At 36.6% G+C, this 20,727-nt stretch overlaps 1 protein-coding gene across 2 annotated transcripts in view; it reads right to left on the bottom strand.

Annotated features, from left to right (window-relative positions):
* TRPM7 (transient receptor potential cation channel subfamily M member 7) overlaps positions 1 to 20,727 on the bottom strand; it is a 57,803-nt gene that overhangs the window by 25,622 nt on the left and 11,454 nt on the right. For both annotated transcript variants that reach the window (XR_008451824.1, XM_054077396.1), the window contains exons 2-9: positions 9,589 to 9,668; positions 7,179 to 7,217; positions 6,528 to 6,726; positions 4,616 to 4,829; positions 3,966 to 4,090; positions 3,227 to 3,398; positions 1,864 to 2,038; positions 588 to 711 (exon numbers count right to left, since the gene is read on the bottom strand). Coding sequence is in view for 1 of the 2 variants with exons in the window: in XM_054077396.1 (XP_053933371.1) it covers positions 588 to 711; positions 1,864 to 2,038; positions 3,227 to 3,398; positions 3,966 to 4,090; positions 4,616 to 4,829; positions 6,528 to 6,726; positions 7,179 to 7,217; positions 9,589 to 9,668 (1,128 nt within the window). In the remaining variant the exon portion in view is untranslated. The remainder of the gene's footprint in view (positions 1 to 587; positions 712 to 1,863; positions 2,039 to 3,226; positions 3,399 to 3,965; positions 4,091 to 4,615; positions 4,830 to 6,527; positions 6,727 to 7,178; positions 7,218 to 9,588; positions 9,669 to 20,727) is intronic.

Raw genomic sequence — 20,727 nt, 5'->3', positions numbered from 1 at the left:
CACACACCACACAGTATCCTGTTTACCCCTCCACTTCATTCTAGATTATGAGATTAAACTGCCAGCAAACATGTTTGGCTGAGTGTGACAATTTTAAAACTTAGAATAGCACAATATGTTGTCGAACTGAGACAACCAGTAGCTGAACTCGGGCTACATGTAAAGTTCTAAAGTGCTTTTACTATAAGCATGCAGTGATGGTAGACCTTTGCAAGCAGTCATAATTAAAGACTCCAAAAAAAGCAAACAGGAGTCCTGAGGAGTCAAAAAAATCAAAGCCATAAAAAAAGACAGCAACTCAAATATAAAATACACACATGCTAGAAACAAATCAGAACCCTGTCACCTGAAAACAAATAGGCTTGGAAATAACAGAAAACTCAGATTAGAAGAAATAATCACTGAATTAAGTCTCTCTTGGCTATAAGATAAATTATACATGAAACCTGTATTTGACTATCTTCTATAACTAGAAGATCCACTATGACCACAATCTTGATTATATGCAACATTGAGATACAATTTAATATTATACCCACAAATGCATACATCTCACATAAGAAGTTCTTATGGCAAGATCTACTTACAAGCTCTTTTTTTTTCATGCATTCCAGCAGTGTCTGAAACAAATGAACTGCTTCACTTTGACCGAAGTTAAATGTCTTTTTGATGGTTGAAATTATTTCAGGCTCGGCACCCTCAGGAACATTCCTGAGTTTGAAAAAAATAGGAAAAAACATTGTTATACATGAACAGTAAGAAGAACAATGCATTAAATTAGTTTCAACATATTCATTCAAAGTCCTGCTATTTATAAGCTTATTCCCGTTTCAGTGGCAAAATCTTGAGTAACCTTTAGAAAGTAGTATAGGTTGATTAATCTGCAACTTTCTGCTAGTGCTTCCCAAAAGTAACTCAGCACCTCTTCCCTTCCCAACTAAAAGATTTTGACGCAAAATACTAAGTACTCAACCCTCTGAATAAGACCCACTTCTGATCCCCCTATGGACAAAGCTGCTTGGTTTACCGTTACGTTAGATCCCAGATCCCTGCCCTCCTGCTTCTGAGGCAGTCCCTGCAACAAGGGCCCAATACGTAACCACTAAGTATTGTGGAGCCCAAGCACATCCCTTTCATTATTTGAAACTACATTTGAGACAGAAAAGTGTTTTCTACACTAAACAGAAGCGTGTGAAAATCTCGATTTTAAGTCTTCTTAGAAGAAATAATACGGAAACACTTTGATTCCTTTTCCTCCTGTTACTGCTATGCAACAGCTAACTGTGTGAAAATATCTTATTTACCGTAGTCAAGTGATATTTTCAAGCAGTTTGGTAACATGCTACTCTCTACATTTGATCAGCTCTGACTTCTGTTAAGCAAAATGCTGTTGCGCACACTTAAGAAGAGTCAAATTTATCACTGAAGTTAACTGTGGCTTAGTTAAAATTTGAAGTTGAAGCAGACAGAGCATTTAAACCAGAGTTTGGTCCTCCAGTTACAATGGTGTAACGAAATTACCACGTATAACTTCAGTTACGCACAAGATGCCTCCCCTAATTTAGGTTATAGATGTACACACTTTTCCTATCCTTTGAAAGCATTATAAAAGCAAGTATATGCTATAGAATCTGGTGCAACTGGTACAAGGAACGTGGGAGGAACCTAGAACTAGAAAAGAAGTCTTGGTTTCTAGCCAGAGCTATTTTTGCAGTAAACATGGAAAGCTGCACCACAGGCAAGATTACACTCCCTGCTTTTAGCCTTCGTCCTTCCACAGAAAAAACTATCACACAAGTTCATTAAGGAATGGTCTCAAGATGCAGGAAAACTGACAGCTTGGTTAGCGGCGCTAGGACTTACCCTCCCTCCTCAGTTTGCTTGTGAACATACGCCAATATATCTGCAGCTCTACCAGTTCCTTCACATACTACCACCGGCACAGGAGGACTTTCTTGAAGGAAGTCTAGAACTGTGAGTATGACGTTTGGGCCACCTTCAAATACAAGTGCCACCACAGGCACACCTTGGCCAATTCCTATAAAGTTGCAAGTAAGTAATAAAAAGCAGTCAATGGCGTAGGTGTATAGGGAATGCTAAGACTGACTTTACATATTTAATAAATCAAATATGTCTCTTCTATTAAATAAATATTAAAATGCTGCCTGCCAGTCATTTTAAAACTGTTGCTCATGCACAGTTTAAAGCACTGTTTATACTTTGGGCTGGGGGGAAAGCATTGCAAAGAAACTGATAAATACAATGGAATACAGCCTGCATGATAGAAAATACACTTCACAGAAATACTCCTGAACTAATGTTGAAAAGCAAGTATATTTTTATTTAGGCAACTCCCCTTCTATCTTTCCCTGAAAGAGTTTCCAAACATGATAACATAAATACAATTTGAACAATAGTTACATGGAAACCCTCAACTGATTGGGAATATTGCAAAACCATTCCTAGAATTAAAAAAAACCCATAGTGCTCCATAAATGGGAAAACACCAAAGGAAGTCATGGCTTCTTTGCACAAACACAGGTGATATTTTACAAACTCAATTGCCCTATTGTGAAACTGCAAGTGACTAGTGTCAAATCCATGAATAATCACAAACTGGTTTCGGTTGGAAGGCACCCTTAAAGATGATCCAGTTCCAATCACCCTGCCATGATCAGGTTGCTCAAAGCTCCATCCAACCTAGCCTTGAACACCCACAACTTCGCTGGATGACCTGTTCCAGTGCCTCACCGCCCTCATGTTAAGTATTTTTTTCCTTACATCTAATTTAAATCTACCTATTTTCAGTTTAAAGCCCCTTGTCCTGTCACTCCATGCCCTTCTAAAAAGTCCCTCCGCAGCTTTCCTGTAGCCCCTTTAGGTACTTAAGGGCTGCTATAAGGTGTTCCCAGAGCCTTCTCTTCTCCAGGCTAAAATCAAACAGACCAGTAAGGCCTGACAACATATTAGTAACTCAAGCGATACACAATCTTTATCACAGTAAAACTGACAACTTTATTCAAAGGAACCCTCCTTTCTAGTGGCAGAGAAATCCTAAACCTATCAGCAATATTCAAGGTCCAGAGCAGCAGCTGAAATTTACAAAATAATCATTCAGACTTGAAACATAGACAAAAGACTAATTTTTATGTTCGTCATTTGGATGTTTGGTGCAAGTACGTTTTTCATTAGAGCACAGTAGCCCTCGGGCATCAGAATTACTTACTTGCATGGATCCGTTGCAAATTAATAGTTTTTTCCAGTTCTCTCCGCAATTTAACTTCCGCTCCATACTTTCCAACTGTTCCATCATCCACCAGAATGAAATGGGAATGAAGGTTATTTAGGACGTTTAATTTACTTAATGGGTTTAACAAGGTTTGATATGGAGCAACCACCTAAATATAAACACACAACAAAGTCTTTTACTTAGAAAGATTCAAATTTGTTTTGAGAAACTTAACTTTTTGTCTAGATAGAAGAACTGGTGGCTCAGCAAGAAGCACTGATGCATATAAGCACACCATGGGTCAGCACGCATCAACAGCTGTAGCTCTTAACTTTGTGGAGGAAGACCGTATCACAAAAGAATTCTGTTCTGAAGGGTAAAGGAGAAAAGATCCTTTGAAAAGGTGCCTTTGGGAAAAACTTCACTGCTCTGGCAAACAATAGCATTGAAGACTGCTTCAAAATTTTTCAGCTTGTCATCCTCTGTTAACACGAATTTCCTGTACCACTTTAGCATGTTTGTTATTTGATTCATTAATATTGGGGGGGACACAAACTCCTGCTCTGATATATTTACATTTTGCAATTTATTTACACTAATGATCTTGCCTAAGTCACAGATGTCTATGCATCTTCATATTAAAGCAAGTATTCCAACGATGAAAAACACACTTGAAAAAAATTGATCAAAAATAAGTCGGGTGAATCATTATTTCAATTAGGTAATTTATCCTTACATCTCTTCCAACAAGGTCATTTCTGTTTTCAATCACTCCCCACGGAGCAATTCCAATAGTGCAAATCTTTCGAGATGATCTGGAAGCATGTTCTCTTAGAGCATCACCAACATGTTTTGCAACACCTGTTTGTGCACAAAAAGATTTCAATGTATTGAACATTGCATCTTATTAAGAAATACAAATGATTTAATATTTAACCGGGCATTTAAGAATCTGAAAACTGATTTGACACAATATCAATGAAAAAGCACCATACTACATCTACTAGAAGGAAACAAAGTACTATGCACCAGTAATTCAACAAAATAAATATTAGCCTAGTAAGGCCTAAAGAGTTTCCACTAAGTTACTGTACTTGTTTTAATATTAATTTTCTCCTCTTGCAGTTTCAAACAAAAACAAAAAACCCCAAAAAACAAAAATGACTCAATAAAACAGAACACACAACCCTCTTGTGCTGTTTCTCTTTACAAGACAAAACAGTGCCCTGCTTCCAACTACACACATACAAAATGTATTATTTTGTCACTTGACCAAACTCACTCAAATTTACTTTGCTTTAAGATGAAGCTATGCACCCATTAAATCTTTTGACTCTCATAAATCATAATCCAGTTAACCGTGCACATTCATTGGTGCTTCTTTACCTGTGTTCACTCCTCCAGTTATAATCCAGGCTCCTGTTGTTACTGCAGCTTTAATAAGGCCTTTGCCAAGCAACTGTTTGATGCGTGGGTGAAGTTCAAATTTCTGCATGCCCCCATGTACAGATATAACAAGCTTTGGCAACTCCATCTGCCATTCTTTAAGCATAAGTTGCAGAATAGCTTCAGGCTTAGTGTCATAAGACAATCGCACATACTGCAGGCACAAGAAAGTTAAAAGGTTCTTCAAAGAAATCAATACAAAAATCAAGGCATAAAAACAACTACCAGGATGTATTTCAGGATATACGATCCTATTCCTGGCTATGCAAAATGTAATTTACTTTCTCAAAGCATAGCATATATAATAAATGAACAAGCTTACTTTAAGTCCTCCAAATTTAAGGACAAGACAGACAATAGTTTTGAAAACAAGTTTTGGAAAGGGAAGGACTATAGGAAGATTACGTTATTCTGTCCTACTAGCACAGTGACCTAGAAAAATGAGTCATTTATAAAAGCACTGGACGATCTCCAAATTCGATGAAATTCAGAAATATTTATAAGAGTTCTGCCATCTACTGGGGAGAGGATTGCATGTCTCTTGCGAAACATTTTACAGAAAGACAGCTGCTTGCTTTTTCTTCCCTATTTCTGGTGGCAAGGAAAGCCACATTCTTTAATGGAAAACTTCAATATTAACCGCTTTTTAATCTGCTATGTTTAATAGCATAGGATTATGTAGACAGTTGATTAGTTAAAAATACTGCTGCATCTTTAATATGATTCATTCAACATAGGAGGGGACAAATACACAGAAATTAAGCCCTACCTGAATCAAATTCTAACAAAAAAACAACCCCTATTCCAATAAACTTGTTTTAGCAACCCTGAAAGCACTCTGCAAACATAAACACAGAAATTAGTACTGGCAGCTTGCTCTTTCTGTACTCCTGGAAAAGGATTTGCAGCAATTTCAAGCTATCCTAAGCATACAACGGAACACATACACTTCTATTACTAATATGAAAGAATTCCTAAGAGCCCTTCTCCCCACAGAGCCGATCTGACCTAGAGCACTGGGCTCTTCCTGAGGGCTCTGCCTGCTGCATGAAGAACACAGCTCCCTCGTTCAAGCACTTTGGATTGGCCATAGGAGCCACACAGTACCAGAGCAACTCCCAGCTTATAACTGCATGAGCATTAAATCATTTCCACTGCAATTATAAATCAAGATGGATGTGGAGAACATGTCAGAATTTCCAGTTTTCTAACCTCCCCGGTACATGTACACTTGTAAATTAAGAGTTTGTTTCCAAAATTTTGATTTATGGTTGTTTTTAAATTAGTCCCCTTCCCTCAAAAAAACTGTTTCTGATTAGTACAGTTATGCTTTAATAATTACAAACAAATCTACTAAGCTAGCATATTCCAGATCTGTCTATAATTTCAAGTAATTTTTTCAGAGTTTGAAAATTGCGAATAGAGGGTTAGGACGGCAGATGTTACTTAATAGGTCCTATAAAAATTTAACAGCAGTGAGTAAGCAAGCAGCACAGATGAGTAAGCTGTATTTTCATGGTCTGAAACAGTGACACTGAACTCTTAATGTAATGTTTTGCTGAAGCAATTATGAATTCTTATCACCATTTGCAATTTGCAGGTAAGCCTGTACACAAATACAAATGATTCTGATAGATCCAAGCAACTCTTTTTATGATCAATAAATTAAAAACAGGAAATTAAAAAGAATTCAGATCACAATTAAAAAAAAGTACTAGAACAGTAGAAGGCACCCGTGTCCACAATATGAGTGACATGGTTTTCAGCCTTCAATTTCAAAAGTCAACGGAAGCATCCACCATCTCTATCTATGTGCTTAGGGTAAGGAAAAAAAAGAGAATGTCATACATGCCTTAGCCCTGTAAGAATGAGAGCCACCTTGAAAGTTAATGACACCATAAGCATCAGTAGAGGTCTGTTCTGTATGTTTTTCCACTGACCATTCTTCTATTTCCTGATTATAGTTTTCACCCAGCTTCACATCGGAGTATTTCATAGCAAGACTTGCAGTAAAACAAGCATGTTGTCTGACCAAGCGGCCACAACAGCACCTGCATCCAACCATATAACAGAATATTTCAATAAAAATTACTACTGGAAGACAACAGAAAATTTATCTATAACAGAAATACATCAGATCTAGAAACCAAAGACTCTAAATATTATATAAGCCTCTCTTCCGGAGCAAGCCTTGATGCTGTAAATATTAATAGCAATAACTAATTACAATATGCAATTATTATGCAAAATATTAAAGCTCATGAAGATAGCAAGTTGGAGGCCAGAAGAAACTGATTCTTGGAAGCCAAATAATTTAGAACGTTTATAAATGTGATCTACGTATTGCAGACAGTTCTTTCTTCATCAGTTATATTTGTTTTATATCTAACTTTTCACCGACTTGTCATCTGTAATACTGATCAAAACTTTAGAACTCTATTATAAAAGCACTTATTTAATGGAAAAAATAATCATAAATATTACAATTACAAAGAACTCTTACCTGACAAGCTGCTGACAAATCTGACATCCTGGAAGGCATCTATAAGAAATATTTAAAGATATAAGTAAACTTCAGATTCAATTTTATTTTTTGGGGGCAAGTGGGCAGACCATTCTCACCACTTCCTGCGCTTACACAAAGATTACTGAACAAAGATCTCCAGCAAACAGAGAACACACTGCCCAAGTTTGCCCAGTTTTAAGATGGTAACTCTTCTGTCTTCATTTTACATGTCTGTAGTACACTTGGTAAGTAAAAATACATAAGCACTGCAAAAGCTTCAAATCCAGATACTTCAGACAGATTTTTATGCTTTGAGCCACTGATATCTGAAGCTCAAGAATATTTCAGACTGGATTATGTGCAGTACTCAAACTGAGACATTTTGCTAGATGCTCAGAAGTTATTTACAGATCAGCATTTTCTTGGACTCATTCTAACTATACATCGTTCCATCTATTCTACAAACTTAGCCTTCTAATAGAGATGCAAGTTCCACGGCCTGCGTGGGCAGGGGTTTTTGATCACTTCAGAGTTGCATGTACAGAAAAAGATATATTTGAACAAATCATCTACAGAAGTGTCTTTACATAAAATTTATTATATAAAAAGAACTCATTTCTACTCTCTTCCACCTTCAACATTTTCCATGTTTTCTTGCTAACAGCTTTCTTTACATTTAAAGTAGAATAGCAGATAAATTTATACCACTCTTTCTTAATCTTCACAAGCAGCTGTTACCCTGTTAAGGTTAAGAGCTAGGATGTAAAAGCATACAAATACAGATGCTGTACAGTAGTCTTAAACTGTTCTCAGGCTTTGAGTATCAGTTTGTTCTCCAAAGAAGTTACATCTTGCTATTTATTATCTACATTTTTAATACTGCACTATAGCTTTACATCATTCCTAATGGTCATTGAAGTGTAGTTATCTATACTAAAAGGTCCAGATCAACAAAACATACCAAATACTCCTGTTTATATTCAATTTGTTTATGCATAATTCATGAACAACAGAAAGCAATTCTTTCAAACTGAAGGACAAAATCTGATGGGAAAGTCATAAAGTCCATTGTATGTTATAAATGGGTTAAATTAAAAGGGCAAGTGTTGAAGATCACACTGTTCCTTGTGAAACGCTCTGGAAATTTTAACAGCTTCCTAATTACTTTGTTTGCATTTGCAAATTTTCCATGTGCTACAATCATGGCTATAAATTTTAAAGCTTTTCATGTCACACGGTTTCAAAGAATGTGGTGAATTATTTACAATAAATTAAGAATTCTACAGCATTTACTTTGTTCTTTTTCTGCTAAAAGCAAGATTCTTAACAGAAAAATAATACTCTGTACCAAAAACCAAGCAAGATTTATAACTTTTTTTCATGGAAAAGACTGAAATACAAGTTTTCTGAAGTTCAGAAGGAAAGGTTTCTCAGCTGTTCTCAAACATATGAAGCTAAAAAAAAAAGCTGACCTGAAATCCACAACGACAACAGCAAGCGCTCTGGGGAGACAAGTTGCCTTAAAGTTCCAATTTCAATTTTTTTTTTTAATAAATTGACAGCGATACAGATGCCATGACAATGCACATCAAGTTCAATCATAGTGGGAACTCTTAAATTAGACCTATGATATTTAGCGAAACTAAACACTACAGAGTAGGTATGCTTGCTTGATTTCACATCTCTAATATAAAGTAAAAGCAGCACATAAGATATGCAATATTTTTCATTAGTCTCAGCCTCCCTTCTAGAAACTTATTTTCCCATTTTTCAGTATAGTTTTTTCCTTATAGAACTTAAGGATGAAAAAAATCACTAGAGACCACATGAACTCTTTTGATATCTGAACAGTTCTTATTTCACCCATCTTCGCTGGTGGCAAATATTTCTTTGGTCTTTGTTTAATAACTTTTCTCTCTCACCATGATTATTCTTTTTCTTTATTCTTCTATAAGCTCTCCGTTGCTTTTTCCTGCGCTGCCAGGTTTATTTTTACACTTCACCCTACACCCAGGCTGCTGTTCTTTCAATTCTAATAGCGTAGATCTCCATGAAGTTTTCTGACTTCAGAACTATACCACCGAAAAAACCCAATAAAACTTACAAAGCCCCCACAGTGCAGACACAACCACAGACAACACTAGGAGGACTGGTAAGAAACAGCAAAGGCAACTGGGAAACATTTATTAGAGATTTCTCAATGAATAAGTACTTTCAGAGAGGGGAAAAAAAAATAAATCCAAGCTAGACACAGAGTAGGAATGTCCAGTCATGGAAAAGTGAACTACAGACAGTGTTTTATATCAATTGAATAATTAGCTCAAAAATCTATTGTACACTCTTTACAATATTGACTTTTTTTAATTTTGAAGAGCAGCAGCGATTTCTTGCATTATTTCTCATTTACCTGTGGGGGTCTTTTGAACTCGGTATAATGTACACACACTCCCTCTTGGTGAAAGTATTTTCTATCCAGGATTTCTGGGACTAAAAAATAAAAAGTGTAACAGTATTATAAAATAGAAATCATAAAACTGTGCAATGAAAAATGCTTTTTAAGGAAACAAGAATTAGAACACGAGGGGTTTTTTTTAACTTAAAGATGAAGGCAAGTAGTGTCTAAGGAAGAAGTTAAATTGTCATTTAATGTTTCATTGTCTCACTAAGACTAACAAAACCATAGATGTGCCTATGTAAATACCTCACGCTGCCTAAAAGCTGAGATAACCAGGATCATTACATAACTTTACGTACAAATCTGTTCAAATCCGAAGTAATATTTTTCAAAGCTAACATTGAAATAGGAAAAAACCTGCAAAATGAAAATAAAAATACAAAACCCCCACCCCAATTTCAAAACATACCATTTAACTTCCCTTGCTAAGAAGAAAATAATTAGTTAAATTTTTTTAAAATTAACTATATTATAGTGAGACAACATTAAATTCCTGTACTTACTACTTTAGTAAAGGCTAATTTTCATCTTGAAATTATAGATAAGTAAGTTTTCTAACTACACTAGCAATCTTTTCTAGTAGCAATAAATAGATCATACCCTTTGTTCTTCTACACAAAACTTCTCATCTCAATAAATAAATTTAATTAGCATCTCTTAGCTATGTTTTAAGCTTAAACTTGAAACATATTCCAAAATATGAAATTAAGGCTGCTTACTTCTTCAAATGATCACCTATTCTAACAGCTGGACATAATTTCATTCCATTTGCTTTAAACAGCCATGTGACATTATCCTACATGATAATCTCAGGATTACACGCTAAGCAATAGGCAAAACACCCAATTTCTACATCACATTTCAGCAACATATTGGGAAAGGAACTCTGACATGATTTTTAGTAATTATATAAAGAAAAAATATCTTGCTATGCAAATTTGCACCTTATGCAATATTGCTTTAAATCTTTATTATGATTACATTAAAATTTCTTCATTGCTCAGAGCGTGCCCTGTCCTACATTTATGTTTTACCTTTAGAGAACTTTGAGAAACTTCATACCTCTTCAATTTACAAAAAGGGGAAAAAAGAAGACTGGTGTAGATTACTCACAAGTATTTAAATAAAGGTCCATGGAAACTGAAGAAACTACAATTTTTTTTTTTCATCTCTATTAACAGATAATTCTGTTGGATGGTTTTTCAATCTCCACAATTTCAAGATCAATTTAAGATAATAGAGAGAAATTATTGCCAGTAAGAATGTACCAGCTAGTTTTAATATAGGTCCCTGAAAAACTGCTCCTCAACTGCCCACATTATTCAAAACATTCCCAGACTCAGCAGATCTTTCCCACGTTATTCATCATGGTCCCCTTCCAATGAACTCCAGTGAACTTTGACTATAAATCTGTCAAGATAGCCACAAACTGCTGCTCCAGTTTCTGTCTTCATATTAAGAGGGACACCAGTCTCTTCCAAGGAGGATGGGAAGTTGCAGGGTACAGGCACTTCCCAAGAAAGAAAGAAGGGTAGAAGAAAGGTAGAAGCACAACCCACTGGGAAGAATCACAGCAGTACAGAGGAGCTGTAAACAATAGAATGAGCACTCACACCATTTATTTTACATTTCAATTAATATTTTAAGCACTTGGAATATGTAGCCAAAGTCATTATTTGCTACTGTCCTACCTCTCTTCCCTATACTCAGGGAAGAATGGTGTTGCAAAGAAGAAAGAAAGAAGGCCTTACAAGGGAAAAATCAGGATATTAGACATTATATACAGACATGGTGTTATGAGGATTATGTAATGTTTATGGTGGTTTTCCTTTTTTTTTGATTTTGCTGGGTTGGGGTTTTTTTCCTTCTCCTTTGGAGCAGGAAATCGAAGTGACTGACTCTTAACAGGCTTGTGAAAGAGATCTCTTCCTCTGCCGTCCTCAAAACTCATCTCTCATCTTCCAGTAGCATTCTACTCGGAGCACATCACTTTCCACAAAGGAGCTGGGTACTTTCTAGGACACCTGAGCTTTACATGAGCTGGGCTTAAAACAGCTTTATCTCTTCTCTACCTTTATCAGAAGCTTAGCAGTGTTGTAAGAAGAAAATTTATGCGTGTGTATGTTTATATATCTCAGTTCTAGAAGGTGTTTATAAGGGTATGAAATTTGTACTTCGTTTCTTAAAACTCAGGTCTGGTAGAGATCATTACTTTAAGACTGCAGTAGATTAAGCTTAGGCAAAAACTCTGCAGAATTTCCAGAATATAAAAAGATAAAGAATAATTTAATACGTAAATGTTTTATTCATCTGGCTAAAACCACACCTTGAAGCATGCTATCACAGGCACAGCATGTTAGATATTGAAATCTGAAGTACATAAACCACAAGTAATTATGTCAATTGCTCCATGCAATACCGTTTTATTATTAAATGGTGATCAAAGCTGGGGACACAGAACACTGGCTCCCAATGTGCAACATCCCTTTTCATAGTAAATGGTTCTGAATTACTTTTTTTTTAAAATAATTAATTCTTTTAAAGAATGCACAGTTTTAACCACTCATCAAGGTTTTCTCTCTGTTCTTCGGCAATGACACTATCCTCAGTAGAGCATGGGTTCATCTATGCTATTTATGTGGAAAGGACTCTATAATGTTATTAAAACTTTTCATTTGGTAAAATTAAGGCTTTATACAGAGCTTACTAAAAACAGTCTTGTTTTCAGTTGAGCAGAGGGGGGAAAAGGGTCAGGGAGGGCAGGAAACAAGTCAAAAAGAGAACAGAGTGAGTAAGAGATTTCTCCCATAAACGGGCAAAGATAACATGAAAGAAGTACGAAGAACTGACACACGGTATTGCCTTGCCCTCTAAGGAAGGGCTGCTATTACATAATGTGATGACCAGAAAAAGGAAGATGACATAAGAACACTGTGAATGGCAGCAATGCCTCTAAGAAATACTTGCTTCTTAGCTAAAGATTAAGTTAAATAGGAGATCAAGTCAGTAGTCAAAAATCAACACGCAAGTTAGACTGCTTAAAAAAATTTGCCTACTTTTATTAAAGCTTTTTCATCATCTCCATAGCATACACAACCACCTCTTAAACTCTGCTTCCAGTAATGGAGCAACTGCTGCCGATCAGAGCAACACGCTCTAGACGGCGTACCTCACACGACAGTTACAGGCAAGATGGAGCAGGAGCCCTCACTACAGTGAGCCCCCTGTAGTGCTGCTATTCAAGAAAAATTAAAGAAAAGGGGGGGAAGGAGGGAAGAAGCTACAAACCCTCCCTCAAAAACACATGGTCAGGTTTCAGCAAAAAGCATAAGTAGTATCAACACATAATGAGCTACTTGGCAACTACTGACTTTCTTTCCTTTCAAGCTTACATCTTCAGGCAAAAAGAACTTAAGTTTTCCAGATTCTCTCCCATACACTTCAAATCTCTCAAGCTAAAGAAATTTAAGACTTGCAGCAAAAATGTTAATACAATTAATATTATGCCAGAACTACCTTCACCGTCTTCTCCCTCCAGGAGATTATCTACGAAAATATCACCACATGAATACTTGTATCAATGTTCGCAAAAATCTCATCTGCACACCAAAACCACCTCAACTTTTACCTTTTGGTATACAGTTACTACAGTAACTACTGACTTCTAGCACCAAAGCAGCCACCAAGAATTTTGCTCAGTCTTTAAGCTGCAGAGGGTTATGCAAGATATGTCATTCTGGTTGCTCCGATTTCTGAGCAGATGAAGTTCACTGTGTCTTTCAGTGCTTCTGAAAGAATTTAAACAAAAAGCACATAGATTTTATTCAGTAAGGTAGACTATATACTCACCCTGGGATCAGGATTAAAGGAAATACTTTAAATTATTTCAAATAAACAAGTCCTTTCATAACAGTTTCACAAGTGTTGAAATAATTATAATTGCTATTTGAAACAAAACACAAGTAGTTCCTGAACTACAAACTCAAGAGAATGTGCCTGACTACTTCTAGAAGTATCTAAATTCCAAAATAACCCCACAATCGTTTACAACAGGTGGAAATTTGACCATAGCCATTTTAGTATTTGTTATTTTTGATTCAGCAACAGCATTAGCACTCCAAAGCATCAATAACAGAAATTATTTAAGTGTACCTGCTCAAGATGCAGAAATTGCTTATGTTTTATTTACCAAAATACATTGTGTATATATACACATTATCTGTGTTTTTAACAAGTCTCCTTGCAGAATCAAACTTTTAGCACAAAGTTAACTGTAATTTAAGGGTTTGTATACAGCACGTTACAAAAAAAAAAAGCAGTAACCAAAGTACAGTATGAAATCAAGTCTCAAAAAAAAAAAAAACCTATCTACCACTCTCCCTCTTCAACTGACCTAAGTGTTTATAAAGAGTCTCTTATTCAACATATTAAAACAAGACTACTAAGTTCTAGCATGGCAGAAACTGATGAGCAACAGAACCTTATCAAACTATTATGAAATTCTCCAAATTTATCCAACAGCTTTGGTGTGAATTACCTTCTGTACACAAAATAAACTTTCATATTTGGCAAGAGCTCAAATTAACTTGCATGACTTTCAAGAAACACAAATACAGCAGGTATATTTCATATTGCATAGCTGACAATCATGAACTTACGCATTTACAAGAGATCTCAGTTTATTCCTTCTATTTCTAATACCATATACTGTTGGAGGCTCAGAAGTTATAGATTATTTGCTACAAAACTAAGCTTTATCCTAAATACACAGGTCTTGAACCTAGAGCACTGCATGCGTATCAGCTTAGCAGTTTTGCTGACAATGTTTCTGTAAAGCTGACCAGATGAATCAGGAAACCAGATTTAAAAACATATTCCAAACTGTGACTCTTGTGGACAGCTGATAATAGACATTTTAATTACTGATTGCATAGACCTCAGTTTCAAATTTAGAAGTCGTATCACTTTCTATAGCATCTCAGATTTCAGCTTTCAAGTCTTTGCTTACACAATTTAGCAATTCAACATAAGCAATAGTTTTTAAAGGAAAAGACTTTGCAATTTTATTTGTCCTTTATTTAAAAATAGACAGTCTATATTCTCTATATCCCCACCACCTCCAATTTTCCAGAAAGCTGAAGTTTCCATTTGGGCAAAGAAAATACATGGAAAGCTTCAGGAAGCCTGAAAACAAGCATATACAGTGGAAACTGTCTGCAGCAGGAGCCCTCACGCTAGCACTGCCGACGACAGAGCGGTCGTATCTTCTAGGTCACTTACGACCAACAAGATAAATTTCAAAATCTTTCTAAGAGACACTCCGTGCTAAGAATGGCCTTCAGCTTGTCTGTTCAAAGACATGTCCTCTCACTAGTTTCTGCTTCTTATATAACTACGCATAGTGCACACGCTCCCTTCATGATTTACAAGAGGATCTCTTATCTAAGAGACTCACTCCATTAACCAAACACGTGCTATACCATGGGACTGAACTGTGATCCCTGGCCAGCCAGCTAACCCCTAAGAGAGCACTGGGCTCCTGCAACTATAGCTGAAAGACAGAAATTCCAAATAAGCCTTTATCTTATCATTTTTATACTCAATACGTCAATTAAAACCAAATAAAGCCAAACAACCAGGATGAACACAATACCCAATTACGTGAAGGCATATCAATTAGTTTAGAATCCATTAAATTTCTTGAGGGAAGAAATGCCATAAATAAAATGCAAGCTAGCTCTGACTGCAGATTCCCAGCAGGGCTTCAAATCTTTAAGGCAGTAAAAACCATGCTCCAGGCTAAGTACCCTGCACTGTTTTTTAGCACAAATTAACTGAATGATATTGAAAATGTATATCCCAGGATGAGCTAAGTAATTAAGTCACTGTGTACAGCATAAAAAGTTGTCTGAAAAGCAGTTATGACTACATTTCTTAAAGAAAATACCTACAACTCCATCCCTCAAGGGAACATTAACGATTTAAAGAAAGTCTTCAGAACTTCAGCTAACATTAAGTAAATAAGCAGATGGGAGGAGAAAAGAAAAAGGTAGGTAGTTTGATGTCATCGATTGGTTAATGTTTGTTTTAAACTGTTGGCTCCAGCAAATCCCACACATTTAATTTACTTGCTTTCCTTGCAATTTAAAATTATATACCTCTATAATTACTGTTTGTGTTTTTTTGTTTTCCTTTGGTTTTTTTTTTAAGGGAACAGGGGAAGAAAACAAAGCATTTAACCAGCTAGTATTACAAAATATATTTAAAAGACTGTGCTGAAGAATAACAGCACTGCCTGTCCAGGGAATACACAACACATACAAAAGCTTGCAAAATTTGTTCCTGAACCAATAACTAGAATATTAGGTCAATCTTACCAATTTTTAAGTAACTTCTATAAAGTATGTGTATGTGCAGTGCTAGAAAGATAAAAAAGCCCAAATACTATCACAACGCCAAATTATATTTACACGGTGTGCTTTAATGTGTTCCTGTGAAGTATGTCATTTTAAATTAGAAGGCCTGTGCATTAATCTTAAATTTTGTTTAACCCACTACAAATGAATTTTTTTGCAAAGACATTTTACCTGCAGTGCAGATCAGGGTTATTTTATTATTATTTTGAAACAACTACTAGCCTAATCTACAAGAAAAAGTTGTTTCATTTCTTGTTTTTCCCAAACCCATTGGGGCACCTCTTGCACAGAACCCGATCAGCTCAGATTGACCGACCCATCATATACGAAAGGTGTCTCTGCTATGTTGAAGATCCTGTTCCGAGCAGAACGGTTCACCTGGCTTCACTTGACTCACATGAAACCAAACAGCTCCAGTTTTCTGGGTTGAAAGACTTATCTAGTGAAAATATTGCTAAAGTCCTGAAAACACATTGCTCAACAGAAAAAAAAAAAAAATTAAATTAAAACTATTGAGGAAAAAGGGAAGGAAAAGGGGCAGTCAGAGAAAGCCTTCCATTAATTCTCCTTCATGCTGTATTCAGCAGCAGTCCTCAAATGAGCCAGAGACTGAAGATATGAATCTTTGTATCAATGGCTCCCTTAGTGCCGAAAACAAACCTTCAACAATCCTATTCTTTATGAAACAGTTCAGGAGATTTGTTCTGAGCAGTTTTCACAGCAATCCAGGTCTCTTAACAGAGCAGCTATTGTTTCATCAAGTTCTCAGACTCAACACAGTCACCACTGAACTCAGCAAATCACGTGCAGTTTTGGATGCAGAGAGTACTTGGGATTTGTCAAAAGAGATTTTTTTACAGCTCCTTCAAACTTGATGAAAATTATTCCAACGTGCTAACTGGAGAACATTCCGCTTCTGCAGGAATTTTTTCAGCAATCACAAAGCATAAAATTAAGCTGTTCAGGGATTTTTTTTTCTTTCTGTAGATTCAGTTAATTCCCTGAATTAAATTCACACACAGAATTTAACATTCTGGAGTTATTTCCAGTCCTGATGGACTATAGTAAAACGCACAGTCCTAATATTTTTGGGGTATTTTTATTAAAATCAGACGCAATCCACTTTACCCACCCTACTGGGAAAGTTATCTTCTAACTGCAATACAGGTCTCTCAGTGGCAAATTAAAAATAAATCCAGACTATTTTTAAATAATTTCTTTTAAATTACTTGTTTAACACCTAGGTGGAGATGCATGCTGTTCTGCAGTTAGACCAGTCATAAAACTACTCCTCCTTTTCAGAAAGTATTACATTTTAAAATGCATTCACCATCCATACAAGGTATTAAAAATATAAAAATATACCTAGAAAAATATTTCACAACTGGTTCTACTAAAGATCTCGAGTCACGCTGGTCTAAACCATCAGTTGATTTCAGAAGACACATGAACACCAGTGTAATTCCAAATTGGCTTTCTCTCAACTGAGATAACAATAAACTTTCAGAGTTAAATGTCCAAGTAACAGATACAGTACTTCCATAGACTTGCTTGAACCAGAAGCTCCAGAAGTCCATGTCAGCACAACAGACGGTACACTGTTACTGAACATGCCTTCAGAAAAGCAAAGTATCTTATTGAGGGGGGAAGAGGTGTATTTTGCTTTTTATTTCCCAACCGTCATCAACAGAATTTGAAATTTTGTTAGGAAAATGACAACACAAGAAGGTAAACCAGCTTCACTGCTGTAAACTAGAGTAAGTAAATTGATTTCAACACAGTTTATACTTGCAATGCTCCCCATTAATGAAATACCAAGCTAAAAAATGTTATCCCTTCTAAAGAATCTATTATATAAATTTCTACAAGCTCCCAGACCAACCAAATTTTGATGCATTCCATAAAGAATTTCAAAACATATACCAAAGCTATGATCTAGAAGCAACAATCAGGAATTAGCCTACTGAGTTTTCAAAGAAGATGAAAATAATTCTTTACCCCCTAAGACCTACAACCACAGATGAAAGAAAAGGGTAGAAAGGCAACATGTGGCAGTAACTGCAAGGAAAATACAGCAACAGCTTTTCAGCCAAAATTTTTAACTCTAATACCTGCTTTGTTCACATGAGAGATTCCAGAAAAAATATATGGCAAAAGTACATAGGGATGTTTTCAAACCTGTCATACAGAGCCTGCTTCTTCCTGCCAAGGTCCCACATTCAAAACCAGTTATGTCAAGTCACCAATATAAACCAGTCCCGAATCTTGTACATTTTTAAACATACAGCCTACATTTTCTTCCTTGTCTCCAGTGATAGAATTGCATATAGCTTGCATCCTCTTCACCTCTCTCAACAGCGATGATTTAGCTGCAGTCTGCAGCCATTCTAATCTTACCATTGATGCAGATTGCAAGCCTACGTACTCTCTGAAATAAGACCAGCAGGAAGGTAGAGTCAGCATACCTACTCACCAACACGCAACAGAAACTATGCCAAGCCTTTCTAAGCGGGCCAAACAACTTCTGTGGGTATCAAGGACAGCCACTCAATCTGGTCATTTCCGTAGGGACCCACGGGACACGCTGTGCATGGCTGCTAAGACCTCTGTGCTTCCCAGCTCACCAGATTTACTCCACATGAAAGAATTAGTTTGGTTCATACCCCACATTTCTGGCAAGCGCTGGGATTACCTGGCACGTGCTACACGGTGTATGAACAGATAATCCTCTAAACTCTGGATTTATTTTTGGAAGCAACGAGGCTTGGGGCACACTATCAGAGGCAAAACAATTCATGTAGCCTGGTTCTGTTGGCTGTCCTCCCAAAGCAATTTCCCGTGCCTTTCCCACTACACAGGGAATATAAACCACAGATGCACGAATGGAGTTAGCAGTGGCCACCTCTGGAAATACCGGAGCAGGAAAGGCCTCCTGCCACCAGCCAAATAATTAACCCTACCCTCGATTTGCTTCTAATTTGTTCCCGGATGAAAAGAGCTCAGTTCTGGCAGCTGCTATTCATAGACAGCATACAGGCTACAAGTTCCTTTCACCTACTGAAAAGGATATATTTCAGTTTTATTTGACCTGCAGATTTAAAGAAGGTCCTCCCTTTCTGGTTCACGAAGTGTATGAACATCCGATTAATGCATTATGTGATGAAGTACATTACAACTACAAAAGCAAGCTGGAAGGGTGGATGCTGTTGGTCTTGCTCTACCACTTTCCTAGTCTGTTCCATTTCGAGATGTGACTTATTTTTAAATAAAGGTACTTCTTTAACATCACAGTGAAGATTTCGGTGCTTGCTGACTTAAGCAGGCTATAATTAACTCACTAGAGCAATGGAAACTTGTTATCGCTAAGGGATTTTTGACATAGCTAGCCTCAGACAGCCCTCTGAATATCTAAAACAAACAAACAAAAAGAATAATAGGAAACTTTCTGCCCACACTTCAATTATTACAGATCAATAATATTTCCTGAATAGCATACTGGTGGGCATGCAAAATAGGTGACAGCACCAGACTATGGCTAAGGAAGATGAAATTTCACGTAATCTACCTCTAGACACAGTATCAGGGAAAACCAATTTATTTTTATAATCAAAACTACTAATTAGAAAGGATGTTCTTCAGCAAACATGTAATCAAACAATCACCTGAAACAGATTTGGAATTTTGTTCACTTTAACAGCGAGTACCACAACAAAAAAAAAATCACTTTGTGTAAATAATGCAAGTATTAAAACGTCAGCATTGGACCCGACGTCTGAGGAGACAGAAGCTGGTCATCCAGCCCTTGAATTGCCTTCATTTCTTTGGTAAGGGGAATACGAGGTCCGATACAAAAAACCCTGAGACTGACCCTATACCTTGGAGACCAAGAGTGAGAGGGGAGAGACAAAAAGATGGTTATAGAATATGTCCTAACCTGTCTGAGTGAGACAAAGCTCAATCGATCACTTCACACAGCATGAGTGGATGCATGTTCAAATAGAGATGTTTTCTTACCCACAGTCAGAAAACGGTGTGCAAGAGTGAACAGCAAGTTAATATCAAGACAATACACCAGTCCACAGTGCTTTGTCTGTGAAGTGGGTTTAGCTAATAACTACCTCTTCTCAAAGTTTAAGTTGGTGCTCAAAGGAATCAATTTTTTGTTGGTAGAAAATGTGAAAGCAAAAACAGAGATCCTCAACAGCCTTTCAGAAAATGATCTGCAGAACTGCTTTGAACTTCGGCAGTGTCATATGTAACAGTGTGTCAGGTCAGAAAGTTTGAAGGTGATCACAGCTGATTTTCTTGATTTGTTAAAGAGTCACAGGCAGAGTCTTAGGTTTTTTCTGTCACACTTCATACATGCATTACTCATGGACAGAATCCTAGAGGTGTGATGGGGTACATGGTCTTAGCTCCTGGTCTTGACACTCTCCTTGCCTGTACACACGTGCCTGCCAATATGCCAGTATTTGCTGACTATAGTAGGGGAAGTGAACATTTTGGTCAACACCCTACAGTGACCCAAGATCCTGAGAGGTTAGAACAGGATGAAGACAGTAGGATGTGCTGGGAGAAAAACAAGCCAAAACAAGGATTTGCTATAGTGTAGTTCACTTTTTGTAGAATTACAAACACTTCAGCATTTTTTAATTCAGCTTACTAAGAAAGTGCT

The sequence above is a fragment of the Cuculus canorus genome, chromosome 12 (genome assembly GCF_017976375.1).
Source record: "Cuculus canorus isolate bCucCan1 chromosome 12, bCucCan1.pri, whole genome shotgun sequence".
In the NCBI taxonomy this organism is placed as follows: Eukaryota; Metazoa; Chordata; class Aves; order Cuculiformes; family Cuculidae; genus Cuculus; species Cuculus canorus.
This window is presented reverse-complemented; position numbering and strand designations above follow the sequence as displayed.